The sequence below is a fragment of the Rutidosis leptorrhynchoides genome, chromosome 3 (assembly GCF_046630445.1).
Source record: "Rutidosis leptorrhynchoides isolate AG116_Rl617_1_P2 chromosome 3, CSIRO_AGI_Rlap_v1, whole genome shotgun sequence".
Taxonomy (NCBI): Eukaryota; Viridiplantae; Streptophyta; class Magnoliopsida; order Asterales; family Asteraceae; genus Rutidosis; species Rutidosis leptorrhynchoides.
The window spans coordinates 418,776,555-418,799,368 of NC_092335.1; the positions used below are offsets into that span (position 1 = coordinate 418,776,555).

General features: G+C 36.7%; 1 protein-coding gene across 1 annotated transcript; it reads left to right on the plus strand.

The window, feature by feature from the left end:
- Nucleotides 1-3,702: 3,702 nt before the first annotated feature.
- On the plus strand, nt 3,703-4,053 carry LOC139901424 (uncharacterized). The gene has a single exon (XM_071884142.1). It carries the CDS (start codon nt 3,703-3,705, stop codon nt 4,051-4,053), a length of 351 nt encoding a protein of 116 aa, XP_071740243.1.
- Nucleotides 4,054-22,814: the final 18,761 nt, after the last annotated feature.

Below are 22,814 nucleotides of genomic sequence, written 5' to 3' on the forward strand. Positions count from 1 at the left end.
TATTTGTTTAACTAAATGATAGTTTGTTAATTTTAATATAAAGATTTACAATTGGACTTCCCTATAAATAACCATATACACTCGATCGGACACGATGGGCGGGGAATTTATATGTACGAATAATAGTTCATTTAACCGGACACGGGAATGGATTAATAGTCACTAGAATTATTAAAACAGGGGTGAAATTATGTACAAGGACACTTGGCGTAATTGTTAACAAAGTATTAAACCTTGAATTACACGCAGTCGATATCCTGGTGTAATTATTAAACAAAGTATTAAAACCTTGTTACAGTTTAAGTCCCCAATTAGTTGGAATATTTGACTTCGGATATAAGGATAATTTGACGAGGACACTCGCACTTTATATTTATGACTGATGGACTGTTATGGACAAAAACCAGACGGGCATATTAAATAATCCCGGACAAAGAACAATTAACCCATGGGAATAAACTAAAAATCAACACATCAAACATCATGATTACGGAAGTTTAAATAAGCATAATTATTTTATTTTATATTTCATCGCACCTTTAATTATTCGTCATTTATATTTTTTGTTATTTATTTTATTTTGTTAATTAAATTTACTTTACGCTTCGCTTAAAATATAAAATCGACAAACCGGTCATTAAACGGTAAAACCCCCTTTTATATATTATTAATATAATATATTTTGTACGAATATAATTGTTTAAAATATAGTGTGAAATAAGCCAGCTCCATGTGGAACGAACCGGACTTACTAAAAACTACACTACTCTACGATTAGGTACACTGCCTATAGTGTTGTAGCAAGGTTTAGGTATATCCCATCTGTAAATAAATAAATAACTTGTGTAAAAATGTATCGTATTTAATAGTTTTTCCTAGTAAAATATAAGCTATTTCATATACACCTCGCATAACATCTGTCTCTCTCGTACTTTACCTTGGTTATGAAGATTCCCTCACAAGGTCGTAACTTCTACACCCCTAGAACTGATCTTAGATCCTTGCACCCCACATACCCCACACAAGAAGTACTATCCTCCATCACTCACTTGTATGTACCTCACAATCTCAATCACCGCATCCGTGTTCGAGACACCGAGATTCGTCATGATCTTCAACTCCTCTTAACTGTCATTCGACGCAACATCTTTGTAGGAAACTTCCGTTGATCATCTCTCGGTAACCAAAGTAGCCATTCTATCATCCTTTTTATCAAAGGATGCCATAAACTTAGCCTTTATCGTGACTCAACGATTGAGCAATCTTCGTAACCTTCCTAACTGTCCACTTCCCTACTCTATTCATCTCAATCTCATCTTTTGACACCTAGGCATGATAACACCTCTAGAGATTCCTCATTCAATGTCAACCACTCCGCTTACCTTTTGGATTGCCATTCCTATCACAATTCTCTCATCCGACTCTGAGGACTCCGCAATCTCTGATGCTGTCAGCACCAATGCCAAGTATCTTTAAAATGTTGGTTAGGTTAATATTGAGGGCAGGTAGTTATGACTAATACTTATGCTTATGATGTGTAATGTGTTATGTACTCTTATTATGACTTTTGTGTGTACTAATCCTTTTTCTTTGAGTCTTATATTGCATATTTCAAGGGGGATCAATATCATCTACTGCTTTGTAAGATTCACGGAGGAGCATTACTCTAGGGCGCGCTTAGTTTCAGGGGGAGCTAACCTTTTTGCTTCGACAAAAGCGGGAGAAAGTGTATGATAAGTAACGTTAACACCTGTGTTGTATTGTATGCTTAAGCACACTTACATAGGTTTGTCATCATCAAAAATGGGGAGAATGTTGGTTAGCGATCCAATGATAATATTCAAATGATAACCACTTTGTTTTGATAATGACACTAAGTCTTATGTGCTTAAACAACGTATAGTACAACACAAGTTCACAAGCCTACATAATCTCTAGCAAACGACCAATACACAAAATAAACAAGTCAAAATAGTCAATTGAAAAACACTAAAAGAGCACGGCTGGGTCCACGGTCGACCGCAGGTCAGACCGTGGATGTCCTGTACCTTGTTCTGAATATCCAAGTGCACAGTCGACTCCACGGTCAAACGTGGGTAGACCGCAGTTCTCTCTGTCCGAATTTTTGATCAAAAAATGTTTGAATACTTCAGGGCATCTATAATTTACAAAACTTATTTCAACATTCTTAGATTAGCTGCCTCTTTCATATCCAAACGAGTTTTGGTCACTAAAATACTAATATTGGTTAATCACACTTAATGACGTCTTAAAGACACTTTTAGTTTGTGATTAATGTTAAACACTTCAGTATTGCTAAAAGTTCCTTTTCAAAGTCATGTTTTTAATCTAAATTAAAATAATGAAATGATTAGGATGGTCATTAAAGTCCCAACTAAAGAGATGCTCTCCACTTGAAAAACCATTAAGCATTACTTACATGCTTAATAAGAGTTTAGTGTAAACTCCCAAAAGTCTTCATGTAAAAAAAATTGGTCTTATTTGGAAGGTTGCAAGTAACTAATGAATGCATATACTTGAAATACTAATGTTGACAAAAGCGTTTAAGACATGTGACTTGAAGTTTGGATGCTTGTGATTGTCAATGGATCAAAATTCTTCATTTACCATAAAGGGAAATCAATGACACACCACTAGTACAATGGGACTTTCCTCTTTTAAGCCAATGTCAACTTTAAAGAATACATCCCAGATAAATGGGGTAATGCAGGTCTTTTCAGATGTTTTTGGCATCTAATTGCAGCCATTCAATAACGGAAAATGACAAAGTTAAAGATCTCAAAAGGCTACAAATTTAGAAGTCAGAGACCTGCACGGTCGACCCATGGTTGACTGTGAGGTGAACCGCAGTCAGTCGGGTATGAATTTCTCTGCCTATAAAAGCCAAACCTTGGAGCACTTGAAGACTCACCTCTTGCACTTACATTTCCATTCATTTCCTGATATCATTCAAATACTATTTTAATCTATTTAGAGTGATTCAAGCAAGAGCGATTGTAAACTTAGTTATGAGTTTACTTGTAAACTGTCTTCTTAAAGGGATCTAGAAGATAGGCGACGTTTCACTTAGTGGAAGCATTAGGGTCTTGTGGTAAGAGCATTTGGTGATTGTGAATTCTTCAAAGGGACGTAAGGGTTCATAAGTTACAGATTATCAAGGAGCTAGTATTATATCCGGACACTTCACCGAGTTTGGATCATCATAGTGAAACTAACTCTCAATTTGTTAGAATTTAAAAGTGGATCAAGGAAGATTAGTTTACATCTTCTCGAACTACTATAAATCTCCATATTTGTTCTCTTATCCCTTATCTTTGCATTTACTTTACCTGTGAATAAACAAATCATATCACACTATAGTAATCTCAAGTTCTAAATCGAAAAAGTTTTAAAATTGAATTAAGTAACTATTCACCCCCCCCCCCCTCTAGTTACTTACAATTGGTATCAGAGCGGTTGCTCTGAACGTTTTGCTATAATTGTTATTTTTAAGAATAAAATTAATTTTTGCAAACTTTTGAGTTAAAGATCATGGAACAAAAATTTGAGAACTTGAGCTATAGTGAAGGTTCCTATATGCAAAGACCTCCACTACTTGAGAGTGAAGAATTTTGCTATTGGAAACAAAGATTTGAAACTTATGTCCGTGCAAAAGACATAGATGTTTAGAAAATCATTACTATGGGTGATTATGTTCCATTCCAAGTTAGTGAGGATAGGAAAACTAGAATAATTATACCTGAAGATAGTTGGTCTAAAGAAAATAAAATGGATGTAGGGAAAAACTATCAAGCTAAACTTGTCATATTTAATGCCTTGCCTAGAAAAGAATATGAAAGGGTTCTTATGCTTAAGAGTGCAACGGAAATATGGGATAGTTTAATAATTACTCATCAAGAAAATGTGCAAGTCACTGAAAATAAAATTGAACTACTAGTAGCTCAATATGAACAATTTGTTATCTCAGATGATGAGAAAATTGATATCGCTTATTCTAGATTTAACAATATTTGTTCAAATATGAAAGTCTAGGTACTATCTACACGAATAATCAATATGTTTGAAAATTCTTAAGAGCATTGCCCTCAAAATGGAGACCCAAAGTGATGGCAATAGACGAGTCAATGGACTTGGAAAAATTGTCTCTTGATGAGCTCATTGAAAATCTCAAAGTCCATGAGGTCATCCTAGACAAGGATGAAGAAGCGGACAAAGTTAAGAAAAAAAAGAATAAGTCAATTGCTTTGAAGGCCAAAGCGAGTGAAAAAAGAGAATACAAAGAGGATGAAGATGATATCCTAAACGATGATGAACAACTTGAATTTATTTTTCGATCATCCAAAAAAATCTACCGAAGACTCTGAAATCACGTCCGACCTCCAATGGACTCAAAGTAGGTACCTTTTGACTCCAAGAAGAAGTTCGTAAGGAAATGTTATGGATGTGGTGAACCAAATCATTTGATAAGTGAATGTCCCAAAAGAAAGAATGAGAAGGCGTTTCTTGGACGTGCATGGTACGATGAAGAAAATGAGACACAAGAAGAAGGAAAGGTAAACATGCCTCATGGCCGTTGAAGCTCCAAACTTAGAAGGAGATGATGAAGCACGCCTAGTCGAATAAATCGACAAGGAGGTTCTTCCAAATTCTTTTGAATTTAATATTGATAATTTCATTAAGCTTTGCGATCTAAATAGTATAGTTAGCACTAGTAACACTAACCTAAAAACGGAAAACAACTTACTTAAGTTAGAAGTGACTAAGCTCAAGAAAAGAATAACTAACTCACGAAAATGCCTTACTTGTGATTTTCTACAACATGAAAATAAAGCACTTAACAAAACCTTTAAACTACTTGAAAATAAAATCAAATTTTCAATATATGATAAAAGTGGTAAAGTGTTGGAACACATTCTAAGTGCTCAAAGGTCAAGCAATAACAAACATGGGTTAGGTTTTAAAGAAAGTTCTCTCAAAATAAAATCATCAAAACAACAACCTATAGTGTTTGTTAAGTCTCAAGATAGTCCAAACATCACAGAAGGCATTCGGTCGAATCACGGCAAAGCCGTGGAGTCGACCGCAAGCCAATCTTCAAAAATTAAAATTTTTCAAAGAAGTTAAACAACTCTAGAAGAATTTCTTAGAAAGTAAAACTATCCACTCAAGAAACCCTAGGAAGAAAACCCTTGAAACTAAGGCCCAACTCAAAAGAAACCACAACGCTAAAGTCGTAAAAAGATGGGTTAGAATAGGAATTTTTTATGCTAATCATCCCGGACCCAATAAAAATTGGGTACCAAAGATATTAATTAACAAAATAAAGGTTTGCCTAAATGATGTTGTACAAGAAGAAGATTGGATAATCGATAGTGGATGTACAATGCACATGACGGGGAACAAAGACTTCTTCACAAAGTACAAAGAACATAACGGTGGTGACGTAATCTTTGGTGACGATGTACGAGGTAAAATCGTCGGTAAAGGTAACATCACTAACTATAAAATTACTCTTGAGGATGTCTTGCATATTAAGAACCTAAGTTTTAATTTGCTAAGTTTTGATAAAATATGTGATAAAGGTTATGACATGACATTCACTAAATCCTCATCGCATATAACCAAAGAAGGTAAAAATAATAAAACTAAAGTTAGGGTTCCTTATACAATTCACTAGCCATAAATAATAAATTACCCAATCCCACTTCTAAGTGCTTACTTGCACATTTCCTTACAACACATCAACCCACAAACAAGAAATATTAGGTTTATGTTCATCATCAAACCCTAACCCTTCTTGAATTCAAAAATCAGGAGCAATAGAATTCAGACTAAAACTTACCATAAGTGTTTGAGGGAAGCCTTAGCTTGTAGGAACCAGAAACACACAAAATGGGTCAAGATTGCACCGTTATTCTCCATCTTCTTCACTTTCTATCATTAAACTCTCACACTAGAAAGAGAGCATTTTTGGAATCTTTAAGACTAAAAAATGAGGCTTCCTTTCACATTTTGGGGTTAAAACCCGTTTATAACAATATTACACATTCACTCTGTCAACTTCACAAATCTTCCAGAATCTGTTACTAGACCCAGATGCGGCGCATCCCTCCACTTTTTAGAATTTTGGTGAAGTCGTCTGGGCTAGAGTTATGGTGGTATAGGCTTTTGAATCACCTCAATCCTAGTTCATGAGTGAGATATATCCAAAATTGTGAAAGTGCACATAATCTCACAAGTAATGATCTTGTAATGATCTGATTGAGATGTTATCGATAGTGTTATTATTTCTTTATTTGTGTATATTGGTGACATTATCATCACAAGTAATGATCTGTTTGAGATCTATAAAGTTAATAAGTTCTTAAGTACTAAGTTCTTGATTAAGGACTTAGAAAAACTTAAGTACTTTCTTGGTGTTGAAGTTGTTGAGTTCAAAATGGACTTCGTATTTCAAAAGAGAGTATTGTATGAAATTACTTTTTGACTACGGTGTTTAGGTTATAAACCTGTTATAACTCATTTAGAACAAAATATTGTTATTTCTTATTTAGATACTAGAAGTGAGAGTGATTTAACTCTTATAAATATTACCAAATATCAATAATTTGTAGGTAAATTGATTTATCTCACACGTACTAGGCTTGACATCTCATATGTTGTGCAGTGCTTGAGTCAATTTATGCATACATCCTTATCTTCTAATATAAAAAGAGCTTTGAGTTTTTTAAGATATTTAAAACATGAACGAGGTAAATGAATTTTGTTTTCAAAATTTTTATACCGCAAAAAGAACTTTGAAATCTATAACTGATTTTCGTGTATACCTTGGTGATAATTTAATTGCTTGAAAAAGCATAAAAACAAAACACAGTTTTTAGATCATCTACTGAGGCTGAATATAGAGCTTTGGGGCTTGTTACATGTGAATTATAGTGGATCATAAAAGTTATGTTTGATCTAGGTGTGCCTAATTTGGTACTTGTTAAAATATTTTATGATAACAAGTCTCCTATACTTGTTGCTTCTAATCTAGTATTTCATGAAAGAACTAAACATTTTTAGGTGGATCTTCATTTAGTTAGGGTGAAGTTAAGCAAGAAAGTTATTGAAATCTTAAAGGTTGATTCTATTAAAAATGTTGAAGACTTGTTTACCAAAATTCTTTCTACTAAATGTTGTGTTGGAAATTTAGTGTATTTGAGGGATTTAATCTACACTTGTAAATGGGTTAGGAGGTACGGAGTGTACACCCATTAAGTGATAGATTACCCGGACCCGAAAGTGGTTTTCCATTATCACAAATTTGAGTGATTACGGAAGTATTATTCATGCACCCACTTTTGCTGTTAAAAAGTTGGTGAAACATCTCCATCGCGGAGTAGGTGAAACATCTCCATCGTGGATTTAGTGAAGCATCTCCATCGTGGAGTTAGTGAAACATCTTCATCATGGAGTTAGTGAAACATCTCTATCGTGGAGTTAGTGAAAAATCTCTATCGTGGAGTAGGTGAAACATCTCCATCGTGGAATAATACTTGTTTTTGGGTGCCTATAAATATGGACTATCATTCAAGAAAATAAACACACACAAACACCTTAATACTCTTATGCAAAAAGAGTTCTTGTTTACTGCCAATAACAAGAACTAATCTCTGTCTTATCCCAAAGTGATATTCGTGTAACCCACGCAACAAGGGTCAAATAATTACTTTTGGAAAGTGATACCACGATTCAGTGATTTATCCGGCTATCGATTATTTTGCCCAACACGAAAGTTTTATTAAAACCTCCAACAATCGAAAGTAATTATCTGTTATAATCGATGGCGGCTACGATGAAACACATGACGGCGAATTTCTCCAAACTTGATAAGTTTGAGGGAATTGATTTTAGGAGATGGCAAAAGAAGATGCACTTCTTTCTGAGCAGCATGAGTGTGGTGTACGTACTCAGCACACCAATTCCTGAAGATCATGGTGATGATGCCACTGTTGAACAAATTCGGAAAAGGTGCAAGTGGGAGAACGATGACTACATCGCTAGAGGTTTAATCCTCAATGGTGTGGCTGATTCCCTTTTTGATATTTACCAAAATGTTGAATCTGCTAAAGAACTATGAGACTGTTTGGAAACCAAGTATATGTCTGAGGATGCTTCTAGTAAAAAGTTCCTTGTGAGTAATTTTAATAATTACAAGATGGTCGATTCTAGACCGGTCTTGGAACAATACAATGAGCTCATTCGTATACTTGGTCAATTCACACAACATAAAATGAATATGGATGAGTCTATTAAAGTCTCAAGCATAATTGATAAACTACCTCCATCTTGGAAAGAATTTAAACATTCTTTGAAACATATGAAGGAGGAGTTAACTCTTGTTGAGTTGGGTAGTCATCTGCGTGTTGAGGAATCCCTCAGGTTGCAGGATAATGACAAGACAAAGAGCAACGAAGTTGCTGGTACGCCTGTTGTCAATATGGTGGAACATAAAAAGTTCACTGGTAATAATGACAAAAAGGGCAAACGTAAACATCAAGGTTATAACAAGGCTAATCCGAATAAGAAGTCTAAATTGACTTGTTGGAAGTGTGGTAAAACTGGACACAAGAAAAGGGATTGCAAGGTTATTTTTAGTAATAATAATGCCAAAGGACCTAGCACAAGCGGTTCGGGAAATGGTTTAAACAACCACAACTCAAAAGGTCAGAATATATTTAATAATTCAAATAAGAATTATTATGTTTCATATATATATGAGGCTTATTTTATGCAGGATGATGATGTCGCGTGGTGGGTTGACTCGGGAGCTACCACCCACCTATGCAAGGATAGATTTTGGTTCAAGAATTACGAGTCCGCGACTGATGGATCAATTCTAACAGCCTCTGTTCATGGACGTGGAAGTGTGGATTTGTGTTTTAGTTCTGGAAAAACTGTTTGTTTGTTTGATGTTTTGCATGTACCACAAATAAGGAAAAATTTGGTTTTCAGTAGTGTGTTAAATTGTTGTGGTTATAAACAAGTGATTGAATCTGATAAGTTTGTTTTGTCAAAACATGGTATGTTTGTTGGTTTTGGTTATTTATGCAATAGAATGTTTAGACTTAACATTAATCACTTGAATGTTAATTTTGCTTTTATATCTACTTCTAGCATAAATAATTCTACACTTTGGCATGCTAGACTAGGACATGTACACTTTAAAAGAATGCAAGATATGTCTAAAGATGGATTAATATCGGCCTTTGACATGAAAAATTAAAAGTGTAAAACGTGTATGTTAACAAAGATCACTAAAAACCATTTCAAAATGTACATCGTGATACTGAAATTTTGGAATTAATACATAGTGATTTATGTGATTTGCATGCTACTCCTACTTTAGGGAACAAGAAATATTTTGTGACTTTTATTGATGATGCTTCTAGGTTTTGCTATGTTTATTTGTTACATACTAAGGATGAAGTATTAGATAAATTTAAAATATTTAAAACTGAAGTAGAATTACAACAAAAGGCTTTGATTAAAAGACTTAGAACGGATAGGGGAGGTGAATACATTGACCAATCGTATTTTCAATCCGTTGGTATTATCCATGAGACCACTGCTCCTTATACTCCACAATAAAATGGTATATCTGAAAGGAAGAATAGGGTCCTCAAGAAAATGGTTAATTCCATGTTATCCTATTCGGGTTTAAGTGAAGGATTTTGGGGGGAAGCTATGTTAACAGCTTGTTATTTGCTTAATAGAGTTCCTAACAAAAGAAACAGGATTACACCTTATGAACTTTGGAATAAAAGGAAACCTAACTTGAATTATCTTCGGGTATGGGATTGTAGGGCGGTCGTAAGACTGCCTGATCCCAAGAAGAAAATTTTAGGTGAAAGAGGTATAGATTTCATATTTGTTGGATATGTTGAACATTCCAAGGCATATAGGTTCTATGTAATAGAGCCTAATGAGTTTGTCTTAATCAATTCTGTGATTGATTCAAGGGATGCAATCTTTGATGAAAATCAATTTTCATCTATACATAGACCAAAGAATATGATTCCAAGTAACAATGGAATCAACAAGGATTGTAATGATGAAGTCTCTAAAAAGGCTGTTGATCAGTCACTTGAGCTTCGGAAAAGCAAAAGAGAAAGGAAACCTAAATCATTTGGACCAGATTTTCAACTATACTTAGTTGAAGGTTCCAGAGATGATGTTTCTACCCAATATTCGTATTGTTTCAATGTTGATGATGATCCCAAAACATATGATGAAGCAATGAGGTCTCAGGATGTTGCATTCTGGAAAGAGGCAATTAATGATGAGATGGATTCCATCATGTGCAATAACACTTGAGTGTTAGCTGATCTACCTTCAAGTTGCAAACCTTTGGGTTGCAAATGGATCTTCAAAAAGAAGATGAAGGTGGATGGAACTATTGAAAAGTTCAAAGCAAGGTTAGTCATTCAAGACTTTAGACAAAAGTCTGGAATTGAGTATTTTGATACTTATGCTCCTGTGGCACGTATCACTACCATTAGACTGCTGATTGCTTTGGCTACAATTCACAATATGGTTATTCACCAGATGGATGTGAAGACAGCATTCTTGAATGGTGATTTGGATGAGGAGGTTTATATGAACCAACCTCAGGACTTTGTCATGCCAGGAAATGAAGGCAAGGTGTGCAAACTTGTGAAGTCCTTATATGGTTTGAAACAAGCACCTAAGCAATGGCATCAGAAGTTTGATGAAGTGGTTTTATCTAATGGTTTTAAATTAAACCAAGCAGATAAATGTGTATATAGTAAATTTGATGATTCTGGTAAAGGAGTTATAATTGGTCTATATGTTGATGACATGTTAATCTTTGGGACTAACCAAAGTCAGGTTGATTTAACAAAAGAATTTTTGTAATCAATATTCTCCATGAAAGATATGGGGGAGGCTGACGTTATCCTTGGCATTAGGATCAAATGTGAAAGCAAAGGAATTTCGATTTACCAATCTCATTATATTGAGAAGGTGTTGAAAAAGTTCAATTGCTTTGAATGTACTCTCGTGAGTACCCCTGTGGATCCAAAGGAGAAGTTTATGCCTAATCAAGGTGAAGCTGTATCACAACTTGAGTATTCTCAGGTGATTGGCTGTTTGATACACACCATGACTTGTACAAGGCCGGATATTGCTTTTGCAGTGGGAAAACTGAGTAGATATACTAGTAATCCTAGTACTCATCACTGGCAAGCAATTAGGCGGGTACTGAAGTACTTGAAGAAAACTATGGACTATAGTTTATCTTACAATCGGTTTCCTTCGGTAATAGAAGGATATTCTGATGCGAGTTGGATAACCAATATTGAAGATCATTCTTCAATGAGTGGTTGGGTGTTCTTGCTTGGGGGAGGTGCTATTTCATGGGATTCTAAGAAGCAAACATGTATTACCAATTCAACGATGTAATCTGAGTTTGTTGCTTTAGCTGCTGCTGGTAAAGAAGCAGAATGGCTTAGAAACTTGATTCATGAGATACCATTATGGCCTAAACCTATAGCACCCATGTCTATTCATTGTAATAGTGTTGCGACATTGGGAAAGGCTTATAGCCAGATGTACAATGGAAGTCTAGACACTTAGGTGTCAGACATAGCATGATTCGTGAACTTATCATGAATGGGGTGATTTCTATAGTGTTCGTGAGGTCACAACAAAATTTAGCTGATCACTTGACGAAGGAATTGGCAAGAGACTTGGTTGACAAGTCTGCTATGGGGATGGGTTTAAAGTCCACATAAATTTCTAATTATAAGATACCCAATTCCCTTCTGATGAAAATCAGAAGCTGAATTCAATGTGGAAGGCTTATACTTAGAAATTTGGAGTACATAAATTTTATATCATCCCAAGGTAAGGTATGTACTCGGACCTGCTGAAGGTGGGGTTGAAGTCTAGCTTCTTAATAGTTCATTTGAAAAAGTGCATGAGCAGGTGCATGACTGAAATGAAGTACCTATGTGAATGTGAAGTTTTGCCGCTTTAACAAAGCTTGGACTTTTGCTTTAGATACATTCATGAAAGGATATGGAGACATGGCTTGTAAAGTGTCAGGATAGCTTTAGAGTATTTGATAACTTATGTGTATATTATTTTCAGTTATTCAAATGGGTTGAAGGGTTCAATTTTTAGAACACCCCGATTCTCGAATATTTGGAATGTTTAATGTACTAAGGTGAAAATTCAATCTTCAAGATATTTTCATTTATGCATGAGTTTTTGTTTTAATTTGTTTAATTCTCATGAAACGAATTGCACTAAATTGGGGAGGATTGTTGAAAATTTAGTGTAATTGAGGGATTTAATCTACACTTGTAAATGAGTTAGGAGGTACGGAGTGTACACCCATTAAGTGATAGATTACCCGGACCCGAAAGTGGTTTTTCATTATCACAAATTTGAGTGATTACGGAAGTATTATTCATGCACCCACTTTTGCTGTTAAAAAGTTGGTGAAACATCTCCATCGCGAAGTAGGTGAAACATCTCCATCGCGGAGTAGGTGAAACATCTCCATCGTGGAGTTAGTGAAGCATCTCCATCGTAGAGTTAGTCAAACATCTCCATCGTGGAGTTAGTGAAACATCTCTATCGTGGAGTAGGTGAAACATCTCCATCGTGGAATAATACTTGTTTTTAGGTGCCTATAAATATGGACTATCATTAATGAGAATAAACACACACAAACACATTAATACTCTTATGCAAAAAGAGTTCTTGTTTACTGCCAATAACAAGAACTAATCTCTATCTTATCCCAAAGTGATATTCGTGTAACCCAGGAAACAAGGGTCGAATAATTACTTTTGGAAAGTGATACCACGATTCAGTAATTTATCCGGCTATCGGTTATTTTGCCCTACACGAAAGTTTTATTAAAACCTCCAACACTAAACACCTTATGTTTCTGTGTGATAAGCTTCATTTTGATGTGTTCCATGCTTCATTTGAGGGGGAATGGTTAAAGTATCAAATTAACATGTCCATACCGTTTCTTATTAATCAGCAGGATCATTTTTGTGAAGTATTTAGACCTTTGGGGGCATATTCGTGAAAGGTAAAACTTGGTAAGAGTTTATTTCAATATTTATTATTTTATACATGTTTTGTTTTTTGTAATAGTGCAGGGACTGCAATTGTAATATATTCTCTTAAAGCAACATGTATTTGTTATCTCAGATTTATTTAGGTATAAATCTATTGTATTTTCATGAGACCAAATAGTCTAAACTAGTTGTGGAGCCCTCGCTTCGTGTCGGAGGCTCCGTTTTGAATGCGAGTTAAGAAAAAAGTGTTGATCTATTTTGTAAAAAAAATAAAAATTCGACATCTAACATTGAAGGGTCGTTCCTTTGTGAAAGTTGCTTCTTTTAGCGTTTGGGTTTTTTTTTTAAGTTAGTTGATCTATTTTGTAAAAAAGAATATTTTTCGACATCTTTTGGTAGCATTGAAGGGTTGTTCCTTTTATGAAAGTTGCTTTTTTATCGTTTTAGACAACAAAAAAAAAGTAGCACAGTAATAGCATGGTGAGTGTCATTATTCAATATTTTTAGTGTTAGTGATGAGATAAATAATATTTTAGAATATAGGTGATTTGTATTTTAATGAAAGTTAGGGGATGTGTGTGTGAAAAATGAAATATTAAATAGTACTATAAAAGGGGGTTCGATTTTGTAAGACCCAAATATTTATTGTACATAATGTATTTATGGTGTACGATGCGTGTATGAAGTTTACGTGTTGCTTGCTCGAACGCCGAAGGAAACTGGACGTTGTCTGAAGTGACAAGGTGTGTACGTATCCTTTCAACCCCAAATAAAGTTTGTGTTGATGTTAAAAAGCCTTACCATTGGAAAGGAAATCTTATCACGTTTCCAACGATATTTGATTCATCGAAAACGGAGCTACGGTCAAAAAGTTATGGCCAAAACAAGAAACTGAAAACTGACCTGAAGGTTGGAGCGGCGCTCCACCTTTCGGCGCGGCGCGCCGAACCCGTCTGATGCAATTTTCAGCCTTTTTAAAAGGTCTAAATGAGGGGTACTTTAGTCTTTTCACTTGGGGTCGGTTTGGGGTCATCAAAACTGATCCATTGATCAGTTTGGATCACATCTCACTCATCAAACACTCCCATCCTCAAACCCTAGAGTGAGATTGAGTTCTAGTGAGAGAGAACTCCATTTGGAGAAGAAGGAGGTTGTTTCGGGTCAAACCTCAAGCATTAAAGTTGTTCTACTCGTCAACGGCATCATTTTGGCGGTATTGGTAAGTTCTAACTTCGAATTTCATTGTTGATTTTACTATTCAAAGTTAGGGTTTGAACTTGATTTGTTGATAAACCCATTTAGACTCATGAAGTGGGTTTAGTGATGCTATTAATCGGGTTTATTGTTAGTGTTGGTGGATTTTGAGTTGGTGAACAAATTGGCCTTGATTAGAACTTGTAATTGGGTTTAATCACTAGGTTTAGTGATTATGGAAGTGTTGGAACACTTTTAGGTGTGTTGGTTGACTAATTTTGACTTTGGGTCAAAATTAGGGTTTGGTGATGATTATGACCCAATTGTCGAATTAATAAGGTTTATAAACTTAAAATGGATTAGGTTGAAGCATAGAACCGAGTTAAATATGTTTTGGTGTCAAAACTTGCTAATGGCGTGATATTGACTTCTTATGGGTCAAATTAGGGTTTAAGTGTCATTTTGGGCGAGATAGGTATTTAAAACCTATGATGGGGTTTAATTGGCGTATTAAGACCATTCTCACTTGTGTTAGTGATTATTGGTTAATTTTGGGCGCGGTTTGTACTTGGAAGTGCATTTGGGTCAAATTTGCACTAAGTGTCAAATTGGGTTGGTTTGTAAATCCAATCTAAGTGTGTTGTTGAATTTGTGATAATGGAATAGGTACTTTCCATTGACGAGTTGCAGATTATTCGGTAGCATTCTTCAAGACGACAAGGTGAGTGGTAATATCCTATATGCATATGTATGTGTAGGATGGGTGCGGGTCGGGAGAAGGGGTTCTCGCTTGTAGAGCTCTCTTCTCTTATAGGTGGAATAATTATATGTGTAGGTATATAATATATCTATTTGTGGTAGCGTGAAATGTGTAGTGTCGAGGTGTTAAGACACCACGTTTCATGTGACGAGTGATGTGTCGAGGTGTTAAGACGCCACTCGGAGTGAAGCATCGAGGTGTTAAGATGACACTCTAAGTAATTGATGGGTGAAGCATCGAGGTGTTAAGATGCCACTCGAGGTGAAGCATCGAGGTGTTAAGGTGCCACCTAGGGGTGTAGTGTCGAGGTGTTAAGACACCACTCCGTAAAATAATGAGTGAAGCATCGAGGTGTTAAGATGCCACTCGGGGTGAAGTACCGAGGTGTTAAGGTGCCACCCTAAGGTTTAGTGATACGAGGTGTTAAGTATACTAAAGAATGTTATGAACATCGATGACTTGTTTCGCGAAGTCATTCCCTTGCGAAGATTTGGTTAACCATGGTTATTGTGATGTAAGCGTAAGCAATTATGCTATTCGAGATATTTATATATATATATATATATATATATATATATATATATATATATATATATATATATATATATATATATATATATATATATATTGTATACGTATAATGTTGTTTATATTAATGAATTGTTGTGATGTAGCTAACCCTCCGGGTGTGGCTTATTGGCGTTGTTCACATCGTCGTTGGTGAACTCACTTTATTTATTGTTAGCTTGTTGCTTAGTGATGTTACGGTATGCTTAGACTAGCTTGCCTTTATGCTTGGATGCTTCGGTATGCGGTATTTGATATTTGTGTGGCGTGTCCATTTTATACATATATATGTATGTAGTATGTAATCATTCACTAAGCGTTAGCTTACCCTCTCGTTGTTGACTTTTTTATAGATTGCATGGATGCGGAGGCTCGGGTAAGCGGGGACTAGTGGACTCGCGTAGTTACTTTAGAAGGCTTGCTTTTGGATTGATTAGGATTGGGTAGCGTATCCCCAATCGCCATGCTCGACCTTTATTTTGTATTACAAATCATGTGGTTGAAAACTTGTATTTTCGTACGAAAGTCGTAAAACGGCCGATGTGGGCCCGGTCTTCGTAAAAATAATTTTATTAATGGAACGTGTTAGTTCTACATATATTAATGTATGGTTAAAAGCGTTTTGTCTAAATACGTCGGGAAGTGGTCAAACATTTTCGCATTTCATGACTTTTTGGACAGGCCACTTTGGCGCGCCGCGCCATGTGCTGTACCAGCAAAATATTTTTTTTTTCTGCGTTATTGGTTGGTTAACGGGTTGGGTCGTTACAAGTGGTATCAGAGCATGGTCTAAGGGATTTAGGTGACTTGAGATAGGTGCCTAGACTTAGACTTGTGTGTGTGCTTAATTGTTGCGGGACTTGTAGGATTACGGGTCGGAATGGGTTTTAGTTAGTGCCTTGTTTATAGATTGACTAACGTGTATATTAGTAATGCGGATATTATTAATATATTATTGTGATGTGATAATAATTCTCGCGTGTGTTTATATCGCGTAGGATTTGGTTTGTGCTTTGTTTATGTTGCGGTTGCATATATCATCGAGCGAGGCGGTCGTTGTACTAACGAGCTGATACGGCGTGTATGCGTAATAAGGACTTGCAAACCTTATTACGGGTGGAAATCGTGTCTAGCAAGTGATGTACGACGAGTGTTTAGCAAGATGGGACGGTGTTGTGCGTGTGGTTTATACGTTCGTGATCTAATCGTTTGCATTCCTTAGAATGAAAACGGAAGATGGATGCGGAACGAGTGAGCCTATTCACGAAGGGAAGGATGAGTTAACGTTAAAGATTGAGGCTGTGTTTGAACGATATGTCTCGATTTTCACCGGCAGAGTTAGAGAAGTAACCAAGGAGTTGGTCGAAGGACAAATGACGAAAGTGGTCCGAGACCAAGTGACTAAAGTTGTAAAGGAAGAGTTTGAAAAGAGGTTTCCCAAACCTCGAGGTAGCGATGATGAAGATGTACTTGCAAGGTTAGGATTACACGGTGCTCATGGTAAGAGGGCACGAAGTACGCCTGAAGGCGTCGGGAATGTGAAGAAGAAGAGTAAGAAGGGTTACAAGCTTACGTGCTTTAAGTGTGGGGAACGGGGTCATTTGGCACAAGATTGTACGGTAGTGCCTTTAGGCTCAATCAGGTGTTTCATTTGCCGGATGGAGGGACACCGGAAGTCAGAGTGTTCCGAATCGCATGACGATCGGGTTAGGAGGTTAGAGCGCGAATATATGATGGGAAGTGGAGCACGGAAGCCCAACAGCGCTACATCAGGTACTTTTAGTACGAAATCATATGTCATTCGTTTGTAATAACATACGGTATGTGCGTAAGTCTTAGATAAACTTTATTCTCCGTTGGAGATAATTTGTAGCAAGCGGGCGGTTTACGTTTATGGTTCCGGTTTGCTCTCAGCAGAGCGTATAAGTGGTGTGTTGTGCCTTGACTCTATGGTGTGAATCCTTGGGTACTTAGGCATTTTGGTTGGTATCGGGTTGTTTAGCTCGTTCGAGTGAGACCCTTAAGGTCTCAATTGTGTTGTGCATGTTATTGATATGGGTGACGTTCCTAATGGAAGTACCCTATGGTGACTTTGGATTGTCGGGCGAAGGGCGTAAGACTTGGCGTAACCAAGCATTCCTTAGTATTTGGGAAATGTCTCTACCAAGCCATGGAAATGAGTTTTGGTGTTCGGATGTTAGAGCGTGTTCGCTCTAGTGTTAAAGTTGATGAACCATGAGGTTCGACGGGTGGGATGAAACCCGAGAAATCGAGTGTTTTGGATCTCAACGTATGTTGGTAAAGGATTCTACGTGACGCGACATTAGGTGCCTCTTTTATACCTACTAGCGTGGTGTTCGACTCCGATTGTGTTGCGGTTACATTGTACTTAGGGTACCGAAGTGAAACCCTTAGGTTCATGAGTGATCGGGTGAAATTCAACAAACTAAAGCAATTGGATAATTGCGAGTGTATAGTTCGTGTAATTTGTGGTACACTTTTCGTTCGAAATGTTCAAGGATAGGTTAGGATCCTTGGTATGCTCAAAGTTGGAGCAAGACATGGTGATGGGCCGTGCGAACCCAATTATTGGTAAATTCTACCTTTGGTAGCATTGTACGGGTGTACGAGATGCGGTTATGGAACGTAATTCCAAGTGGAGGAGTTACACTCCTGCACGAGGAGGTTTTAGTGTGAGATTTCGGACAATGTTTTAGTAAACCGAAACTTGTGTCGGGACCTAGATTTGGTCGATTGTGGTAGAGTACAATTTCGGTTAAATTGTACTTATGATTTTGGATTTGAATTATCACTAAGGTGGTAATGTGGTAAATCTCGTTGAGAGATAATGGACGTGTTTGGCAAGCAAGGTGAAATCCCTCGGTTAAGGGATGTGTGTGTCGGATTCTCTTTTAGAGAATTATTGTTTTGTACCTATGTTTGATATAGGTGGTTCTTGCTCGATTGTGTGGATGGTTAGTGGTATCCGTTAGGGTTCACTATAGTGTAACAGAGTGTGATGTTGCACTACTCGTTGTTCGAGGCCAAAAGTACGTATGTGATTGGTGAAGCATGACCTTCGGGGTCCGCTGACTTCATCATAGTATTTTTGATTGGTGGAGCATGACCTTCGGGGTCCGCTGACTTCATCCGGTGTTGAGTGATCTATTGGTTGTTTTATACACCGATGGTGGGATCATGAGGACCATGTTGTGTGATTAGTGATTGCGATAGCCGTGTTTCGCTCACGTGTTGTTACGGGTGTGACAATAGTCGATTTTGGACACCTTAGGATTAGCGTTGCCATAGTCGTTTTGGGCGCTTTTGGTTTTAGTCGTTGCTTATGATGTTAGGATAGTGGCGTATTGGTTGTATTGCGCACTACAAAGGATGTTTAGCGGTAAGAGTAATCCGGGAGGATTCATGTGGTTCGATCTTCAACGTTCGGATTGTTGACTTTAGGTTGAGACTTGGTCACTTTTAGCGTTGTCCGTGGTAAAGGTACGCTAAGGAATTTATATCTCGGTACGAGGTTGGTTGAGTTTTTCCCGATATGGGAAATTGAGCAGGTTTTAGTGCTCGGATTGTGGTTTTGATAAATCACGGTTGACGATTATAGTTGTTAAAAGTGATCCATTGGGAAGAATTGTCTAGGAAAGTTCGTATTGGGACTTGAGTGAGGATCGTTGAGTAGGTCCGGATTGGTTAAGTGGAGAAGATCACGAGGACGTGATCGAGTTTAAGTGGGGGAGAGTTGTAAGACCCAAATATTTATTGTACATAATGTATTTATGGTGTACGATGCGTGTATGAAGTTTACGTGTTGCTTGCTCGAACGCCGAAGAAAACCGAACGTTGTCTGAAGTGACAAGGTGTGTACGTATCCTTTCAACCCCAAATAAAGTTTGTGTTGATGTTCCAAAGCCTTACCATTGGAAAGGAAATCTTATCACGTTTCCAACGATATTTGATTCATCAAAAACGGAGCTACGGTCAAAAAGTTATGGCCAAAACAAGAAACTGAAAACTGACCTGAAGGTTGGAGCGGCGCTCCACCTTTCGGCGCGGCGCGCCGAACCCGTCTGATGCAATTTTCAGCCTTTTTAAAAGGTCTAAATGAGGGGTACTTTGGTCTTTTCACTTGGGGTCGGTTTGGGGTCATCAAAACTGATCCATTGATCAGTTTGGATCACATCTCACTCATCAAACACTCCCATCCTCAAACCCTAGAGTGAGATTGAGTTCTAGTGAGAGAGAACTCCATTTGGAGAAGAAGGAGGTTGTTTCGAGTCAAACCTCAAGCATTAAAGTTGTTCTACTCGTCAACGGCATCATTTTGGCGGTATTGGTAAGTTCTAACTCCGAATTTCATTGTTGATTTTGCTATTCAAAGTTAGGGTTTGAACTTGATTTGTTGATAAACCCATTTAGACTCATGAAGTGGGTTTAGTGAAGCTAGTAATCGGATTTATTGTTAGTGTTGGTGGATTTTGGGTTGGTGAACAAATTGGCCTTGATTAGGACTTGTAATTGGGTTTAATCACTAGGTTTAGTGATTATGGAAGTGTTGGAACACTTTTAGGTGTGTTGGTTGACTAATTTTGACTTTGGGTCAAAATTAGGGTTTGGTGATGATTATGACCCAATTGTCGAATTAATAAGGTTTATAAACTTAAAATGGATTAGGTTGAAGCATAGAACCGAGTTAAATATGTTTTGGTGTCAAAACTTGCTAATGGCGTGATATTGACTTCTTATGGGTCAAATTAGGGTTTAAGTGTCATTTTGGGCAATATAGGTATTTAAAACCTATGATGGGGTTTAATTGGCGTATTAAGACCATTCTCACTTGTGTTAGTGATTATTGGTTAATTTTGGGCGCGGTTTGTACTTGGAAGTGCATTTGGGTCAAATTTGCACTAAGTGTCAAATTGGGTTGGTTTGTAAATCCAATCTAAGTGTGTTGTTGAATTTGTGATAATGGAATAGGTACTTTCCATTGACGAGTTGCAGATTATTCGGTAGCATTCTTCAAGACGACAATGTGAGTGGTAATATCCTATATGCATATGTATGTGTAGGATGGGTGCGGGTCGGGAGAAGGGGTTCTCGCTTGTAGAGCTCGCTTCTCGTATAGGTGGAATAATTATATGTGTAGGTATATAATATATCTATTTGTGGTAGCGTGAAATGTGTAGTGTCGAGGTGTTAAGACACCACGTTTCATGTGACGTGTGATGTGTCGAGGTGTTAAGACGCCACTCGGAGTGAAGCATCGAGGTGTTAAGATGCCACTCTAAGTAATTGACGGGTGAAGCATCGAGGTGTTAAGATGCCACTCGGGGTGAAGCATCGAGGTGTTAAGGTGCCACCTAGGGGTGTAGTGTCGAGGTGTTAAGACACCACTCCGTAAAATAATGAGTGAAGCATCGAGGTGTTAAGATGCCACTCGGGGTGAAGTACCGAGGTGTTAAGGTGTCACCCTAAGGTTTAGTGATACGAGGTGTTAAGTATACTAAAGAATGTTATGAACATCGATGACTTGTTTCGCGAAGTCATTCCCTTGCGAAGATTTGGTTAACCATGGTTATTGTGATGTAAGCGTAAGCAATTATGCTATTCGAGATATTTATATATATATATATATATATATATATATATATATATATATATATATATATATATATATATATATATATATATATATATATATATATATATATATTATATATATATATATATATATATATATATATTGTATACGTATAATGTTGTTTATATTAATGAATTGTTGTGATGTAGCTAACCCTCCGGGTGTGGCTTATTGGCGTTGTTCACATCGTCGTTGGTGAACTCACTTTATTTATTGTTAGCTTGTTGCTTAGTGATGTTACGGTATGCTTAGACTAGCTTGCCTTTATGCTTGGATGCTTCGGTATGCGGTATTTGATATTTGTGTGGCGTGTCCATTTTATACATATATATGTATGTAGTATGTTATCATTCACTAAGCGTTAGCTTACCCTCTCGTTGTTGACTTTTTTATAGATTGCATGGATGCGGAGGCTCGGGTAAGCGGGGACTAGTGGACTCGCGTAGTTACTTTAGAAGGCTTGTTTTTGGATTGATTAGGATTGGGTAGCGTATCCCCAATCGCCATGCTCGACCTTTATTTTGTATTACAAATCATGTGGTTGAAAACTTGTATTTTCGTACGAAAGTCGTAAAACGGCCGATGTGGGCCCGGTCTTCGTAAAACTAATTTTATTAATGGAACGTGTTAGTTCTACATATATTAATGTATGGTTAAAAGCGTTTTGTCTAAATACGTCGGGAAGTGGTCAAACATTTTCGCATTTCATGACTTTTTGGACAGGCCACTTTGGCGCGCCGCGCGGCCATATGGCGCGCCGCGCCATGTGCTGTACCAGCAAAATATTTTTTTTTTCTGCGTTATTGGTTGGTTAACGGGTTGGATTGTTACAGATTTGTATTTTAATGAAAGTTAGGGGGTTGGGTGTGTGAAAAATGAAATATTAAATAGTACTATAAAATGGGAGGGTTCGATTTGTATTTTATTAAAAGTTAGAGGGTTGAGTGTGTGAAAAATGAAATATTAAATAGTACTATTCATAACTAATAAGACAAATTTTGTCTATTAATTATTAATTATATTATTAATAGTAATTCACCCTAAATTCTTCTTATTTTTATTTAAAAAAACGATAATAAGTAAAACATTCAAAAAATTTAAAATTCAAAAACTAAATTAAATTTATTTTAATTTTAATTTTTATATTTATTATTCTTTTTTTATAAGGTTCAGGGATCAACTCTGTAATTTTGTCCCTCACATGTCAAGCACATGTAAGCACTTAACGAATTTTGACTAACGATCGTTAATGAATTTGACGATATTACCCTCAATTGCACATTTTTTGAAATCATAATTCCTTCCGGACTAACAAACTTATGACCAAGATCACCATTTATTTTAGAACCAATATCACCCTTACTCACAACAGTAGGTGGAATATCAATAAACATAACTTGCTCGACATCACTAGGTGGAGAAACGAGCACATTAGTATGATCCACCACATGTGATGAAGCTTTGTCTACTTTCTTAGATGAGGAATCGCCCAGATCAAGTGAGCCAATAATTGAAA

What these genes read in the sequence shown, in the direction of transcription:
- LOC139901424 (XM_071884142.1), top strand. Translation starts at nt 3,703, where the DNA reads ATGGGTGATTATGTTCCATTCCAAGTTAGTGAGGATAGGAAAACTAGA.